The 17231-nt window shown below is 39.3% G+C and overlaps 1 protein-coding gene across 5 annotated transcripts in view; it reads right to left on the bottom strand.

The window, feature by feature from the left end:
* Positions 1–17231, bottom strand: part of TMOD3 (tropomodulin 3) — a 70834-nt gene that overhangs the window by 31804 nt on the left and 21799 nt on the right. For 4 of the 5 annotated variants that reach the window (XM_045822384.1, XM_045822387.1, XM_045822386.1 and 1 more), the window contains exons 2-3: positions 14026–14218; positions 7267–7423 (exon numbers count right to left, since the gene is read on the bottom strand). In XM_045822384.1, coding sequence (XP_045678340.1) covers positions 7267–7423; positions 14026–14151 — 283 coding nt within the window. In that variant the 5' untranslated portion in view covers positions 14152–14218. Of the gene's footprint in view, positions 1–7266; positions 7424–14025; positions 14219–17231 lie in introns of those variants that run through there. The other variant, XM_045822388.1, reaches the window with a different exon arrangement.

Here is a 17231-nt window from a genome sequence, read left to right as displayed (position 1 = left end):
CAGACTATTTATAGTAGATGATTCTGGAGACGACTTCTGGCCGAGATGCAGATTAGGGACTTAACCAAAAAATGGACAACATATGTGAACATTATTAAGACAATGATCATCAGGCAACCAAGGACAGTGATCCCCAAGAGATAAGAAATAAAGTGAGCCCTATCATCGCCCAGCTTACTGCGGCCCAGGAACAGGAATGCAGGCAGAGTCTGGGGAGCTCTGGAACTGAGAGCTAGAGCTGGGGTCCAGAAAGACCAAGGGAGCCAGCATTTGCAGGACAGAGTAGCAGACGGGGAGAGCTAGGCAGAGAGAGCTCTGCAGATCTGCCGAGGGCTACCTCTTAGTATTCAGCAGAGTACTGATCAGGGGCGGGAGGTGGGGGAAGCAAATATTAGAGATAATAGTGCCTGGGCTCAGGCACGGCTGGGAACAGAACCAGCCAAACTGGAAAACCTCATAACTGACAGGACACTGGGTTGAAAACTCAGAACGGTCTTGCCTCAGCATCAGAAAAAAACATGAGCCCTAGACTGAATACTGCTCTAGTCTTGCCTATGAAATCTTATAAGCAAGACCCTAAAGGATCACCAAACTGTTTCCCACAATGATGCTCAAAAATATGCATGGGAAAACCAAAATATTCAGCACCCAACAAGTTATAATTCATGTGTGGTATCCAATAAAATTTATCAGCATGCAAAGAAGCAGGAAAATTTGATCCATAAGAAAAAAAATCAATCTATCAAAACTGACTTAGCAATGACAGATGATAAAATTAGCAAGTAGGGGTATTAAAAGTTATTATATTTCATGTGTTCGAAAAGTTAAGTAGAGACATGATATATAATAAAAGGAAAAGGAACAAAGAACTGATGAGACAGGATATACAGTACTATGCTAACACTAATCAAAAGAAAGAAAGGTTAGGTAATATATTAATATCAGACAATGTAGATTTCAGAGTAAAGAGTATTACCAGGGATAGAGAAAGTCATATCATAATAACAAAATGGACAATTCATCCAAAGCACATAACAACCCTAAGTTAAAGATTTTTAAAAATCCTAATAACAGAGTCCCACAGTATATGATTCTGGAACAATTAAAGGCCATATTCTATGGTATATGAATTACATACAGAAATGTTGAAGGGAAAAGAATATCCAGAGTGAGTATGGTTATCCAGGGAAAGCTTCCCATAAAACAAGGTCTTACCATATTTTGCTGTGTATAATGCCCACCCATGTTTTTGTGCACATATATATATGGGATTATTATACTCATGGTATGTGTTCATTATACCCATGTATAATGTGCTTCCTTATTTTCCCTAAAAAATTTGGGTAAAAGTATACATTATACACGGCAAAATACGGTAACATGAGTGATGAAAAACCCATCTGGCTAACTTCTTATCCCTAAAGATTAATGTGTGAATCATTCAAAGATACAATGAGCAGCCTGAAAAGGAAATGCCAGCATCTGCATGACTCATTTAAGCAGTCCATTTCAAATATTAGCTTCAGTGCCTGGGAAGACCAACTTTTAGAGGTATTTAAGGGATATTTAGAACTCATAAGCTATAAGTACTAAATAAGAGCCAGTCTTTATCCTGAATCTAGTGGAAAACAACTGCCCACTGGCAGTCACATAATCCTGTTGATTTGGAAAGGTGACAACCACCACATTTCTAGTTCACTATGGGATCAGGTCTGACTTTTCCCCAAAGAAATCATGTACTCAGCAAGGCGAGGAAAGTCTCTTTTAGAAAAGAGTGACTACAGTAATTTTTTCTGGAAAGCTAAGGTAACTGTAAATAAATAACTTGAAAAGTATATGGGAAATCCTTAGTTGAAGGCAATCTGGTTCAATTCAGGGTGGGGCATATGAGTTGTGAGAAGGAAACCCAAGGGCATTCCTTTCTTAGGGAGGAGAAAGGAAAACAATGAAAAACATAGATGGCTCTACCCAATAGGCCAGCAGGGAGGCAGGGAGGACACTTCTGCTCTACAAGGAAGGGAGGAGCATGACCTGGGTTAGTCAAAGAAGTGCAAATGGAATCAGGTGGTGCACCTGCAGGTGTAGTGTACAAGATGCAGCACAGTCTACCCATGAACTTTGGGACACCCAGGAAAAAGTCTTAGTCTAAGTATGGGTAAAGTGTGCTGTTAGAAATGGGCAGGACTCCTGGCAAAGCAAAGCAAAGCAAAACAAGCCTCAGTAAGAAACAGTGAAGACTAGGGCAAATGATTTCTTTAAGTGTCAAAACCATGGCAAGTCTCTTTTGCTTTATCCATCCTAGAGACAAAACACTCAAGAGATGTAAAAAATATGATGGGAAATAATAACCTGCTATACAGTCAGCACTCTGCATTTTCACCATTCTTGGGAATGAGAAAAGACCTGGATGCATATTCCCCTTCACCCTTGTCTTGCTCAATGCTTCAGTTATTAATAGTGTAAAATTTCAAGAAGAGGTGAAAAGCTTCCCAACATTTTAATATTATATCTTCAAGTAAAAAGAACATATATTTGAATTATGTTACTGTTTTAATTTTCTCAACCCTTTGGTTTCTTGGAATATAATAGTCTTACAGAAAAGACATTTCCTTTGAACTTTGCCAGGATTACTTGATACCCTGATACTATTCCTACCCTGAGCTTGTTAGACTTAGATGAACAGATGTATATTATGGATTCTACTGTAAATAATGCATTTAAAAACTATACTTAAAACTGTGCCTTACTAGCTGCCTAATACTTTTTTATTTCTGTCAATAAAACTACACCATTAAAAACAGAACATTTACTGGTATAGGACAAACTATTTCCCAAAATGCACTGAAGATATAATGCCTTGAACTTCACTTAATTAAGATTAATCTCTCCTTCTTAGAAGTTGACATTCACTTTCAATTCTGTAAAATATACAATTATAAACAATTCTTTCACAAATCACAAAATGAAATCACTAATTTATCTAATGTAACAGCACTCAAGTGTCCTTGTTAGTGTATCATGTCTTTTAAAAACATTTCGAGATGATCTAGAAAGACAAAATTTGGTACAAGTACTATATTTTGCTGTGTATAAAGCACACCCCACATTTGTGGACCAAATTTTCAAAAAGAAATCTTTTATTTTAAAATTTTAATTCAATTATTTATTTATATTTAGAAACAAAACTGATGATTATATTCCACTAATGTACTATCCATATTTTGCATACAGATATCGTTATTATTTTCTAGAGTTACACTTTTAATGCATAAGCATAAATAAAATAATTAAAAACATTTATATAGATATGAAATTAGTAGTACCCATGTATAATGTGCATCCTTATTTTTCCCTAAAAATTTGGGTGAAAAGTGCACATTATACACAGCAAAAATACAGTATATAGTTTTTGTTTGTGGTCAAAATGAAAAAATCCTGACCTATCCAATTTTCAGTTTTATAGGGATTTCCTTTGTTATGCCTGTTCAATGCCATTTTAGCTCCAGAAAGAGGGTGTACCTTAAGATGAAAGAATAACAAATATAATCAATTGTCATTTAATTGGCCTCAGAATATGAAAAAGTGGACTTTAATAATCAGATAACTACTTCTTTTAGTGTATTCTTATTTTTTTCTTTAAAAAGCATTGAGTATTCATCTGATTGACTTTTAAAAGTAATTTACAGGATCCTTATGTGATTTTGGCACATAACTTGGAAGAAGTTCAGGGAACTGGGTGACATCACTGTAACATTTCCTGGCACAGAAAGCTAACACAGTCATCGAATACTGAAACTCTGAGAGCAGTCATGTTAGTATGAAAGGTAAGTTAAGAGACCAATGGCACATTTTACGAATTCTAACTAGCCAAGTACACCAAAACAATAAAATGCTTCTGTTTTCTCAAGAGAGGCAGGCTTGCCAACTGTTTTATGAGGAATGAAGAACCTCTACTACCTGGGAAGGCATCCTCAAGCGGAAAGTCTCTGTCCTGTGAAATAAGCTATTAAAGTAAAAACTTGGGACTCAACATAGGTGTTCAGGGTAAAGGGTCATGGAGAGGCATCTTTAAAAAAATAACCTTCTGGATTTTCAGAGCTAATGAGGGAATTAATATTTAGCTTGATTGGGATATTTGCTAATAACATATAGATAAATTATTCTGAAGATCTTCTAGAATGTGATCAAGACCTTGGAAATAAAACCCAAGGAAAGGAAGGCCTATTAGTGACTAATGATAACCAAGACTAACTCATTTAAAGACGACTGCCTAGGATGAATTTGAGAAGGTAAGAGCTGGCTCTTAGCTATATTTCAAAGGAGAGTTCTGCAACCCAAGTTCCCAACACTGAAGACAAATTTGACGCTGTCAATGAAGTTATAAAACAAGAGCATACTGGGAAGCTTCCTGGGCTAACTTAGGACAAATGCAATTCTTTCACATGTCTTAGTTCCTTCTTCGGCAGGTCTACAGCACTGTAACATGGCTTTTCATAAGTCTTAACGCCACCCAGTCTAGGTGGTAGTATTTGCTTCGATCAGATGCACTGCTGAAACTCAAAACTCATCTCTCCGGTTCTGGACAACTCCTCTAAGACGGAATGGAAATCTCTTGTTTGGTTATGACATCACCATATGATCTTTTACAATGATTACACTGTAAAGGATTTTTATAGTTATTTCACTGTACCTTTTAACAAATTTGGTTCTCAAAAAACTTTATAAAGTAGGCAAGGCAGATCGCTGAAATGTATGATTTCATTTACATGAATTTCAAACCAGGCATAATTGATCTATCGTATTAGAAGCTGTAATGGTGATAACCTTTGAGAAGAAGAAAAAAAGACTGGAGTAAGCATAAAGGGATCTTTTAGAGATGCCGATAATGCCTTGTGATTACATGGGTGTGTTCACTACCAAACTCATGAATCTGCATCCTTCTGTGCATATTCTATAACATGTTACACTTCAATAAAATGTTCATTACTTAAAAAATTCCCTTGGTCTTAACCGCCACATCATAGTTGCCCATAAATAGTATTTAACAGACAAGTATAGCTATAAGTAGCAGTAAAAATACTTAATGTGTGTGTGTATATATATATAAAAAACCCCTACTGATTGTGAATGCAAAATTACCTGCTTTTTATTTCAACTACTTCCATATAGCTCTTTCAGGTTTTAGATGACTAAAACCTAAAGTGAGAAAGAAGGAAACAAAAACAACCACTCTATAGTTAAGGATATCCTTACTGTTACCCACATTCCTCACCTCTGTAATTTCTCAATTCTGACATTTTCTTATTTTCTACAATTCTCTACCTCCTCTAATCCTCCAAGATCCTTTCCTAGGTAACGGGGTTATGAAACAACAGCATACTGGGAAGCTTCCTGGGTCAGCTTAGGACAAATGCAATTCTTTCACATCTCTTATTTTCTCTTCTAGTCCTCAAATTTCATATTTTTCCCTGCAATCTCTTTTTCTCACATCTCTCCCTCTGAATATTTTCTCCATTTTTCTTCCTAAGTATAATCCCAGAGTCCATCTGAAACACACACAGTAGTAAAAAGTAATCAATATTTATTATCATAAAATTATGTTCTATATAAACAGAATTAAAATTATAAATAGTGTTATAGGTATGACTGTGCAGATGAAAATATAGCCAGCAGTCTTTTCTATAACAAATATAAAAGAACTCATGTTTTTACATATCTTCTCCACACTTCAAAACTATGCACTGATTTTCAAATCTTTTTCTGGCCCCAAACACCTGAGGAGCACGGCATTACCACCTGTAACAGATGGTTAATTTTATGTGCTAATGTGGCTGAGCATGGTGTCCAGATATGGTAAAACATTGTTTGTTTCTATGAGGTGTTTTTGGATGAGATTAACATTTAAGTCATTGAACTTCAAGTAAAGTTATAATGTGGTGGGCCTCATCCAATCAGCTAAAGGCCTTAATAGAACAAAGACTCATCTCTGAGCAAAAAGGAATTCTGCCTGCAGACAATCTCTGGACTCAAACTGCTACTCTTCCCTAGGTCTCCAGCCTACTGGCCTATCCTTACAGATGTTAGACTTACTAAGCCTCCACAATCACATAAGCCAATTTCTTAAAATAACTCTCTCTCCTTCTCTTGCTTTACATTTATATTTACACACACACCCTTTTGATTTTGTTTCTCTGGAGAACCATGACTAATGCCAAGTAGCTAAGGGAGTGATTCTCAACTAGAAATGGGGAGGGGGGTGTATAGAAAGAGCAGAGGGGTTCGGGATAATAATTTTTAAAAGGCCTGATGTAGACCTTGTGAATACCTACTCAAAAGCTGATTACTAGTCTTCCTCTCCTACAGAAGCTGGAATGCTAAAACAAAATTTTCAGCTTCCCTTACAGCTAATGGGTAGCCATGTGACAGAATTGTGACCAAATTCATGAGAAGAGCATCCTTTGCAAATACAAAGCTAATGCCTCACTATGAGAAAGCACTGTTCTAATTATGCTTCCTGCCCAGACCACTAAGGAGTCAGATGTGAAAATAGTACCTGAAAGAGCTGATCTTCAGCTCTACAAATGCTCCCACTACCCCTCAGTGCCCATGCGCAGTACCCTGAATAAGAGTGCAAGCAGAGGCTGGCTTCTCAGGCCAACCTGTACCTGGAAAACTTAATCTATGTCATGTTAAGTGTTACTTTTAAAAACAGAGCGGCACTCAGGCTCCACGGAAACCACCCAAAGTCAAAATCTGCAATGGGAAAGACCTGGACTAGAAGAGTTTTCTGAAAATAATGATTACAAAGTATTGACAATTATAGCCATAAATTACTAAGGAAGGCTATAGAATATCCTTTACAAAAGGTCTTTGAAAAGAGGGCCTGAATTATTTTATGGCATTCCACTGTAAAGACAGGAGTTAGAAGAGAGCAGCACTTGGATATCATTTCCATTCTATAATTTACTGTTGACTGAAAAATTTTACCTCAGTACACTTTCAGTATCTGTCAACAGAGAACTACAGAGTGTTATATAAAATCACTGTGTAATAAAACCTAACAAATAATTAAGAAGGAACTTACTAGGTAAGTTGATGAAAAATGTAAATAAAATGCCCAAATTACCTAACAATTTAAGTCAACACCATCATTCTTTAAGGCCATCAACGATATACCTCTAAAAATATTATTTTCTCCAGACCCATCTAAAAAAAGAAAAATCAAGTGCTAGTAAATAATAATTTCAAAATTCCGTGTTTGTTTACCTTTTTTTTCTCCAGTGTAGGGCACGTAGTCTTCCCGGTCCTTATATTCCAAAGCCTCCTTCTCCAGATATGACAGAAGGTGTTCTCTATCAAATGGCCCCGTGGCGGGCTTTGAGGTCTGGTTCTTCTGCCGGAATCCTGCAGGTAGAAGGGCATTCTGCCAAAGAGAATGAATCAACCATTATGACCACCAAGAATGCCAATGCTATATGCTTACATACATTACTCAAATAGGAAAGAATTACAGATTAGAATGTGATGGAGGCATTAAACACTTCACTACAGGATTTATGGCTGCAATATGAAAGTGTTCCAAAGTTCTTTTTTTTCTTTAATTGGGTAGTATTCACCTATATTATTACTGCAATAGGTACAAATACATTTCTTTAGATAATATTCTTCTACTAGCAGAACACCCTTTTACTTTTAAAATGTCCTTGGACAGTAATAAAAAGTAGTTTTTTAATGCTTAATAACAGTAATAAAAGGATGTTAAAAGACTATACATATCATAGTCCTTCACAATGACTTTTATTTCAGGGTGAAGACTTTCTTACGATCAAAACACGTACACCACACAGCAGAGTACAGGAGATTAAACACAACACGAAAGGTTCAACTCTATGTGTATGTATGTGCACGTATATCACCACTAGGATGTATCTGCAGCAACCACTGTGCACAAGGCACCCAGAGATACTCACAGCAAGAGTTATATCCCCGGGCTTCCCCATGGCTATAGTCTTTCTGAGTGCAGGGAGTGACTGAGCATGGACGAGGGTGAGATGATGGATTCAAGTTGTCTCCTGTAGTCTCTGCTCGGAATTTTCACCACCCAGGAATAGTAAATGGTGACTAGACAATGTGAGCTCCATCCTTCTGCTTGTCAGAAGTCAAAGAGGTGACCTTGCCTTGCCTCACTATTTCTGGGGTATTCCTTTGCTTTGAGAACGGGAGGAAGCCAAAAGCACACCAAAGAGCCAACCCTGTTTTGCAACACCTCTCAATATTGGCAATGAGGCTGTGTCTTAGAAAGGGTGATCTTATATGCATAATGATAATAACAAATATTCATTTTATAACTCGAAAATACAGCACTAAACTTTGGCCATTTACTGAGATCCATCATAGTTTTCACACAATTCACCTTTGTGTTCTCCTCACGTAATGGTGTGCATTACACAGAAAGCTCACCTACAAAGATGAAACACAAAGGAAGTCTGTTCCCAACCCCACACCAAGTATGTTTTTGTACCACAAAACTGTCTATGGGAATATACAAAAGAAAGACAAGATTTCTACTCTTAGACTTTGAAATCAAGACAAACTACACAGGAAGAATCAATTTCCAACCAACCATCAAGTGCTATCCATTTTTACTTCCTAAAAAATCTCACTAGTCTGTTTAATTTTCTCCATTTCCAATACCATTACTTTGGCCTAAACTACGATCCAAGCTGGGAAGGATTATCACATTAGCCTCCCAGTGCTCCCTCAGAATCAGTTCTGGATACTCTTCACCCCTCCCTCCCACCCCGCAAGGTTATCCTAACCTTATCTCATACCCTCTCTGATCTTGCCACACTAGATGCAGCCCCCCCCCCAAACACATGCCATACACTTCCTTCTACCACAAGGTCTTCCCCAGAGTGCCCTGTCCATCCTTATTCGCTACTCATTTTTCAAACTGCAGCTCCATTCCCCCAAAGGAAGATTCTCCTAACTTCCCATCATATGCTCTTATGTCAATATGGCATGATTATTTGATTAATGTCTAACTCCCCCCACTCCTACAGCCTGCATCATGAGGGCAAAGACCACATTTGTTTTGCTCACTCGTATCCCTAAGCCTGGGGCAGTACCTAATATCTATAGGCCACATCCCTCCCTCCCACCCAAATAGTTATTGAATAAAGAGTTGAGAATACTTTTAAAGAAAATTGCTCATTAAGACAAATTAATAAAAGCTATTTCTTTTAGCCATCAAAAAGGCATTCATGTATATACTGCCATTTCATGGTGGTAGGGATAAGAGTAGCTTTATTCCACCCACCTGCTCAAGTCCATATGAAACTTACGAGCTTTAATATGTCAGCTGGAACCCTGGCTCCTTAAATACAACCTTAGACTGCAAAATAAATGATAGCTAACTGGCTTTTGAGGCTTAAAACCCATGAAAAGCTTTATTAGAAGTATACTTAAGTTAATGGATCATAATTCCTTTTTTAAAAAGATAGAAATATAATTAACATGACTGTTACTAAACATTACATAGCCTTCCAAAATATAACAAGGCACCATACCTAACCTTATTCTTTTTGCTCTTACCCACCTTCTGAGACTTTGTAAGTTACAGTGATGCTTCTCTAGCTGAAGTAACTGCTTATAGCCTTTGCTCTCTTTTCTTACCTGGTCCTTAATGACACTCTTTCCAAACACTTCACCTAACAAGTGGCATGCTGTCAGTAAACATCACTGTTCTTCTAGTTTCAACTAACAGTATTTGAGGTTGGGGAAGTTGCAACTAGGGTTGGGGAATTTACAAAATATATACAAAGATTAGAACTCAAGTCTTCCCATACAAAAAGCAGGCCATGTATCTGCAAATAAGAAAATCTAGAGGACTTCCGGCAAGATGGAGGCATAGGTGGACTCACCGTACCTCCACACACAACCAAGATCAGAACAACAACAATTTAGAGCCAGAATAACACCCAGAACTGACAGAGAATCTATCTGAATGGAAGTCGGACAGCCAAGAAGTTGAAGTAGACCCGTTCATCCAGACAGGTATGAGGGGCGGAGAGGAGGAGCCGGGTGGGCGCGGGTGGGAGGCACGCAGAGGTTGGGGAGAACTTGGCACATAAAGCATCTGGGGCGCACAAGATCGCAGCGGGTGGACCCTGAGTACGCAAGCAGCGGCTGGTGGACCCAGTGAGGTGGCAATTGTGGACCAGGGCAGAGCTCCAAACCCAGGATCCCAGAGAAGGGACTGAGATCCCAGGAGAATGGAACTACCGCCATTGTTCCCTCCCGCCCCCAAGACCACCCCCGTCCCCACATATAATGTCACAATCTAACTATTGGGGTGCCCAGCCCCTGTGAACACCTAAGGCTCCGCCCCTCACCGTAACAAGGGCGACCAGACCGAAAAAGGAGAAACAGAGAGAGACATGTCGCCAACAGAAGAACAGATCAGTCCCCCAGGACTCATCCTTTTGAGCAACCAAGAAATAGCCAATCTATCAGATGCACAGTTCAAAACACTGGTGATCAGAAAGCTCACAAAATTGGTTGATTTTGGAGGCAAATTAGATGAAAAAAAAAATACAGGTTACCATAAAAGAGATGAAGGAAGATGCATGGAGAGCCAATAGTAAAGGGAAGGAAACTGGGTCTCAAAACAATAGAGTGGACCAGAAGGAAGAAAGAATCAATCAAGCAGGAAAGCATGAAGAAATAAGAATTCAAAAAAACGAGGAGAAGTTTAGGAGCCTCCAGGACATCTTTAAATGTTCCAACATCCGAATTATAGGGGTACCAGAAGGGGAAGAGGAAAAGCAACAGATTGAGCACGTATTTGAACAAATAATAAAGGAGAACTTCTCCATTCTGGCAAAGGCAATAGTCTTCCAAGAAATCCAGGAAGCTCAGAGAGCTCCAAAGAAGTTGGACCCTAGAAGAAACACACCAAGGCACATCATAATTACATTAGCCAAGGTAAAAGTGAAGGAGAGAATCCTAGAAGCAGCAAGAGATAAGGGGATAGTCACCTACAAAGGAGTTCCCATCAGACTGTCAGCTGATTTCTCAAAAGAGACCTTACAGGCAAGAAGGGGCTGGAAAGAAATATTCCAAGTCATGAAAGACAAGGACCTACATCCCAGATTGCTCTATCCAGCAAAGCTCTCATTTAGAATGGAAGGGCAGATAAAGTGCTTCTCAGATAAGGTCAAGTTAAAGGAGTTCATCATCACCAAGCCCTTATTTTATGAAATGCTAAAGGGACTTATCTAAGAAAAGAAGATACAGAAAAAACATGTATAGTAAAAGGACAGCAAACTCACAATTATTAACAACCACACCTAAAGCAAAACCAAAAGAAACTAAGCAAACTAGAACAGGAACAGAACCACAGAAATGGAGGTCACATGGAGGGTTAGCAACAGGGGAGTGGGAGGAGAAGAGAGGGGGAAAAGGTACAGAGAATAAATAGCATAGAATGTAGGTTGAAAATAGATAGGAGGAGGGTAAGAATAGTATGGGAAATGTAGAAGCTAAAGAACTTATAAGTATGACACATGGACATGACTAAAGAAGGGGATATGGGTGGGAGAGGGTGTACAGGGTGGAGGGGAGTGAAAGGGGGAAATGGGACAACTGTAATAGCATAATCAATAAAATATATTAAAAAAAAGAAAATCTAAACCATCAGCTTTTAGACATATAGCATAGAACGTGAGGTAAAGGGGACTCACTTAGTTTAACAGACAGACCACTAGACTCTGCTAGGGATCAATTAGGCAGTGAGGAACCCAGTCTCAGTTTTTCTGCTAATTGTAATAACTGAGGCAAGTCACTTAGCTTGTTTTCCATCTGTAAACAGAGGGCAAATTCTAGATCAATATTTCTCCACCTGTGGTGGTTTCATCCCCCAGGGGACAACTGGCAACATCTGGAAACATTTTTGGTTGTCACAACATAATGTTTTTTATGTTATAACTGCTGTGACATCTTGGGGGGTCTTGCTAATCCTGAAAAGCCTGAACCCCCCTGAGCTGGCTAATTCCTAAGAGTAGGGTGCCTTTCGTGTAAAAACCAACCAATCCTGAGCTCATACCCCCAGCACCTCCTCTACCTCCCATACACCAAACCAGTATTTCCCTGCCCTGAATCACCCAGGGCCAGGTACTGAACAACCATAGACCCAGTTTTGTAGCCCAGAGCCCACTGCATTTATTCAAACCACCTAGTCCTAAACTTGCTCAAACTCTACCTAGCTGCCTGCCCCACCCACCATTACTTTTCCTATAAACCAACTATAATAAAGATTCACAGCCATGCTCATTCCTAGCTCCTGACCAACCTGGGTGCTTCCCCATGTGGCCCTGCATGGCTTAGTGTAGCTCTTGCTATTGGGAATTGTAAGTAATAAACTCTTGTTTATAAAACAAACAATACTTAAAATATTTTACTTTAAAAAAATTGTTTTATTTTATAAAGCACTTCTTTTTTAAAATCTTTTTTTATTGTCATTGTATTGTAATAAACGCTTCTTGCAAGGCAGTTGTCTCCCTGTCTATCATTTTACTACACACCTGATTGAAACAAAATCCCAGGTGCTTTTTAAACAGAGGGGGTATGCTATTAGCTTGTAGAGGGTGAGTAGAGGCCAGGGATACTGCTAAACATCCTACAATACACTGGACAGCCCCCACAATAAGAATTATCCAGTCCCAAATGTCAATAGTGGTAAGGCTGAGAAAACCTGGACTAGACAAACTCTTTGGTTCCTACCATTTGATTCAAATAGATCTAACAGGTTGAACTGCATATAGAAGGTAATGCTGAGACATGATCAAAACAGCACTGTTCCTGGCTGGTGTAGCTCAGTGGATTGAGTGAGGGCTGCGAACCAAAGTGTCGCAGGTTCGATTCTCAGTCAGGTACATGCCTGGGTTGCAGGCCATGACCCCCACCAACCGCACATTGATGTTTTTCTCTCTCTCTCTTTCTCCCTTCCCTTCCCTCTCTAAAAAAATAAATAAATAAAATCTTAAAAAAAAAAACACCCCAGCACTATTATTCTAAGTATCCCCCCAGATTTACGTGTACTGAAAACTTTTCTTTATAATAGCAATTACGGTTAAGGAATTAGATCTGTGGTATTGATACCTTATCCAAGTGCTCAAGTAATGCTACGAACAGAACTGTATTCTCAATAAATATTCAAAAACATCCCAGCAAGAAACAAATGTGGTAGTAACAAGAACAATTGTATAAAACAAATTCTACTTCAATCCTAAAAGGCACTACAAATCAATGTCTTGGCATAAAGAAACTCAGTAAAGAAAAGAAGCCTAGTAACTATTACCTTCAGGTGATATAGCCACAACCTTAGAGTTCTTTCCTCACTGCTTCACCTCTCCCCCAATGCATACCAAGGAATAACAATTCAAGGGTCAAGGGTCTCTACCTTAGCCTGTGTAATTTATAAGACAAACAATATCCACTTTGCAAATCAAAACATGTATTTTTTCAGGTCTGTTCACATGGATTGCAGTATTGCTGGGAGTCTATTTAGATCTGGTCTACCAATGACTAGAAAATTATTGTTTGATCAGCATCTTTCAGAAAGGTACCAGTTAGATTCAAAGTCACAAAGAACCTTCCAGAGACACTGCACTGTAGCCATCTGGAACAGATAAACTCCGAAGAGGCACAAAAGTTGGCATACATCAAAGAACTAATCATCTGCTGCCTTTGACCAAAAGCCATCTTCCCTGCCCAGAGAGAAACTATTTCTTACAGTAGAGAAAATTTCAGAAGTTTGAAAATAAGGATGTTGCAGAAAGCAGTTTGGAACAGTCATGTCAAAGATGTGGAGGTAGAAGTGGGGAACTAGAGAGGAGGCAAAAAATTCATTTGAATAAAGAGGTGCTGATGAAAGGTCCCTGGAAAGCTAACTGACCAAAGGCAGCTACTTAGTTTCAAAGAGTTTAAAAAATTATTTTGTTTTTCTTCATTAGTAGCACCTACCTCAGGGTCAAGATCATCTAGAACAGTTTCCAGCTGTTTAAGTTCTGTTTCTGATAGCTTCTCAAGGAGCTCATCTTCATCCAGGTCCTTGTACTTTTCTAAGTCCTTCCGGAATGGTAATGCCATTGCTCCCAGTGTCACTTAGCTACTGCTATTCAATAAAGTCAGAAGTGATTTCTCCTTTTTCTTAAATCTATGGAGAGAAGAAATAAAAACATATTAAATACCATCTCTACCCACTCATTTATTATTAGCTTAAATGAAATTTAATTTCCACAGGTCATACATTCTTTGACCATGCATCACACAACATCCTTTTCTATAGATCATTCATTGCCTTTATCTTTTGTCTTTAGTTAACAAAAATAAACTGGAAAAGAGAGGGGCAGGGGAGAATAAAATTAAAACCCATTAAAATTCTACTTGATAGAATTTAGATTTTCTGATAACTAAGTTTTGAGGGAAAGAAGTTATAATTCATGCTAAAATACATTTTTCCCCCATCAATGGCTTCCAATTGAATGCTCCCAAAGTACTTTGCGTAAGCACAATAAGTTTAAGGTACAACTAGTTGTTTTACTAGAAGAACATTATTTCTGACTCAATATTAATATAGCAGGGATACTAATACACTCACTATGGGAGGAGCAGCATCTTGCCATTGGGAAAAAACATTTCTTGAAACGTGCATTAAAACAAATTTAAAGGAACTTTTATTCTAAAAATATTTTATTTACTTATGTTGAGAGAGAGGGGAAGGGAAGGAGATAGAAAGGAGACAGACATCAGTATGGAGAAATACACTAATTGGTTGCCTCTCGCACACCCCAGGGACCTGGCCTGCAACCCAGGCATGTGCCCTGACTGGGAATCTAACCAGTGACCTTTTGGTTCACAGGCCAGCACTCAATCCACAAAGCCATACCAGCTGGCACCAAAGGAACTTTTAATGGAAAAAATATAGCATTCTGAAACTTTCTGAAAAATATGCAAAACCATCAAAACCATGCTGAGCTATGTCATCCACTAATTAGCAAGGTTGGTCAGGAGAATCTGGTTACAGAAAAAGACTTTCACATTTCCTTACTATGTGGTTCTCCCCCAAAGAGCTGTGAGGTGACTCAGTAAGCAACGTCTTTCCAGTTACCACAGGACTGCTCTATAGGAAAGGGTACTTAAAGTAAGTCCCACAAAAAGTGTAAGGCAAAAGTACAATACTTCTATAAGTACTAGCCATACATGTGGGTCATTTGTCTCATAAAATGTTCCTTTCGTAAATAAAATAATAATCCCTACAGTTAGAGATTTGGCAAAATTTTTCACGGCTGCAAAATGCCCAGTACTTCAAAGTTTAGATATATTTTCTTTATTACCTCCTTCCCTCCATGTTTTCCCAATTAATATTTTAATTAACATACTTTCCTCCTCAAAACAGTAACATTTTATGGATCCTTTTGTGTTTTCATCTCCTAAGAAAGAAAGAAAGGTTCATCACAGGGGCCTGTCAGTTAATCACATGACTAGCAACCACCTGAGTCCAGTAAAAAGCAAATTAACAGAATTGTGCTTATGCAGCTGTTAAATTTCAGGCATTCTTGTAATAACTGCTCAAGACAGGTCTTGATTTCACCTGTTCTACTGGAACCGCACAGGTTTGGCAGTTATCCTAGATTTTTCCATTTAAAAAATTTATTATTATTGTTGTCATTACTAAGTTGGTAAACCTCCACTTTGTACTTCCAACTTTAACATAGTGAGCTTACTAAGTATCCTGAGAATGTATTTTCTCAATTAAAAATAATAGTCTGGGAGAGGACTTCAGATGGCAGTGTAGGCAGACATGGCTCACCTCCTTGCACAACCACAATAAAATTACAACAAAAATACAGAAGAAATATCACTCAGAAACATCAGAAATAGAGTCGAATGGAAGTCTGACTACTATGGAATTAAAGAAACCACTTCCATCCAGACTGGTAGGAGGAGCAGAGACACAAAACAGTCTGGTCCCATGCCCATAAGTGGTGGATAAAAATTCGGGAGGGATATCTTGGGAGTGAGGAGTCCCAGCCCCACACCAGGCGCCCCCCTCAGCCCAGAGTTCCAGTACCAGGAAGATAAGTCCCCACAACTTCTGGTTGCAAAAACCAGCAGCGACTGAGTTGGTGGAAGAAACTTGTGGAGTCCCAAGCTGTTCCTCTCAAAGAACCCACACACACACTCACTCAGACTCACTCCCTCTGGCTCCAGCACCGGGGTAAGCAGCTTGAAAGGCACCAGTGACATACAGGGAGGAATTAAAGTGTCTACCACTAAGGTGAGAGCCAGGGAACAGCTTTCTCCCACACAGAAAGAAGGGAAGTGACAATAGTCCCTTTTCTGAGCCCTAGCCCCAGAGAGCCATAGACCTGGCAAGCGGGTATCATAACTGAGACCTGGCTAACACTGTTGGCCCCATCCTGGAGATCCCGCCCACCTCATGGGATCACCCAAACCATTAACTAACTTTTCCATATGAACGGCTGGTCTTGGTTCATGCTTCATAACTTCCTAAATCTTCTCAATAAGAAATAGCCAGCCTCAGTGAGTCCCCATACCTCTTGCTAAGTGGACCCAGGCACAGCACTAGCAGCAGCCAGCCTATATTAACAACTTGGCTTTTCCTGAAAATCTCTGAGCCAAGACAGGGAGTAGCCATCTCAGATTCCTTTATAGCTCAGGCAGGTGGTCCTGGGCAAAACACAGGTGGGGGCTGACCTTGTCCTGTACTACCTAGAAACCCCCAGAGCCTGCACATCCAGTGGACAACTACAGACCACGTCAGAGCACCACCATCCTCTTGCCCCTGCACAGCTGATCCTCCAGAGGGTAGAGGGTGGTGGTAAGTTGTCACAGCCAATCCTTGCAACTGACTGGCTTGGGTAAACCTCTCTCACTGATCTGCCAAAAGCAATCAAGGCTCAACTACAACAGCAGGGTGTACTCAGCCCACAGGAAGGGCACACCTCAAGTATTCAGCTTGGGTGAGAGGGGAGGCTGTGCCACTGGACCCCACAGGACACCTACTACATTAGGCCTTGCTACCAAGACAGGGAGTCATAGCAGCTCTACCTAATACACAGAAACAAACACGGTGAGGCTGCCAAAATTAAGAGTCAAAGAAACATGGCCCAGATGAAAGAACTGATGAAAATTCCAGAAAAAGA

Source organism: Phyllostomus hastatus, unplaced genomic scaffold, assembly GCF_019186645.2.
Source record: "Phyllostomus hastatus isolate PE091 unplaced genomic scaffold, TTU_PhHast_1.1 phas_scaffold_501, whole genome shotgun sequence".
Lineage (NCBI taxonomy): Eukaryota > Metazoa > Chordata > Mammalia > Chiroptera > Phyllostomidae > Phyllostomus > Phyllostomus hastatus.
This window is presented reverse-complemented; position numbering and strand designations above follow the sequence as displayed.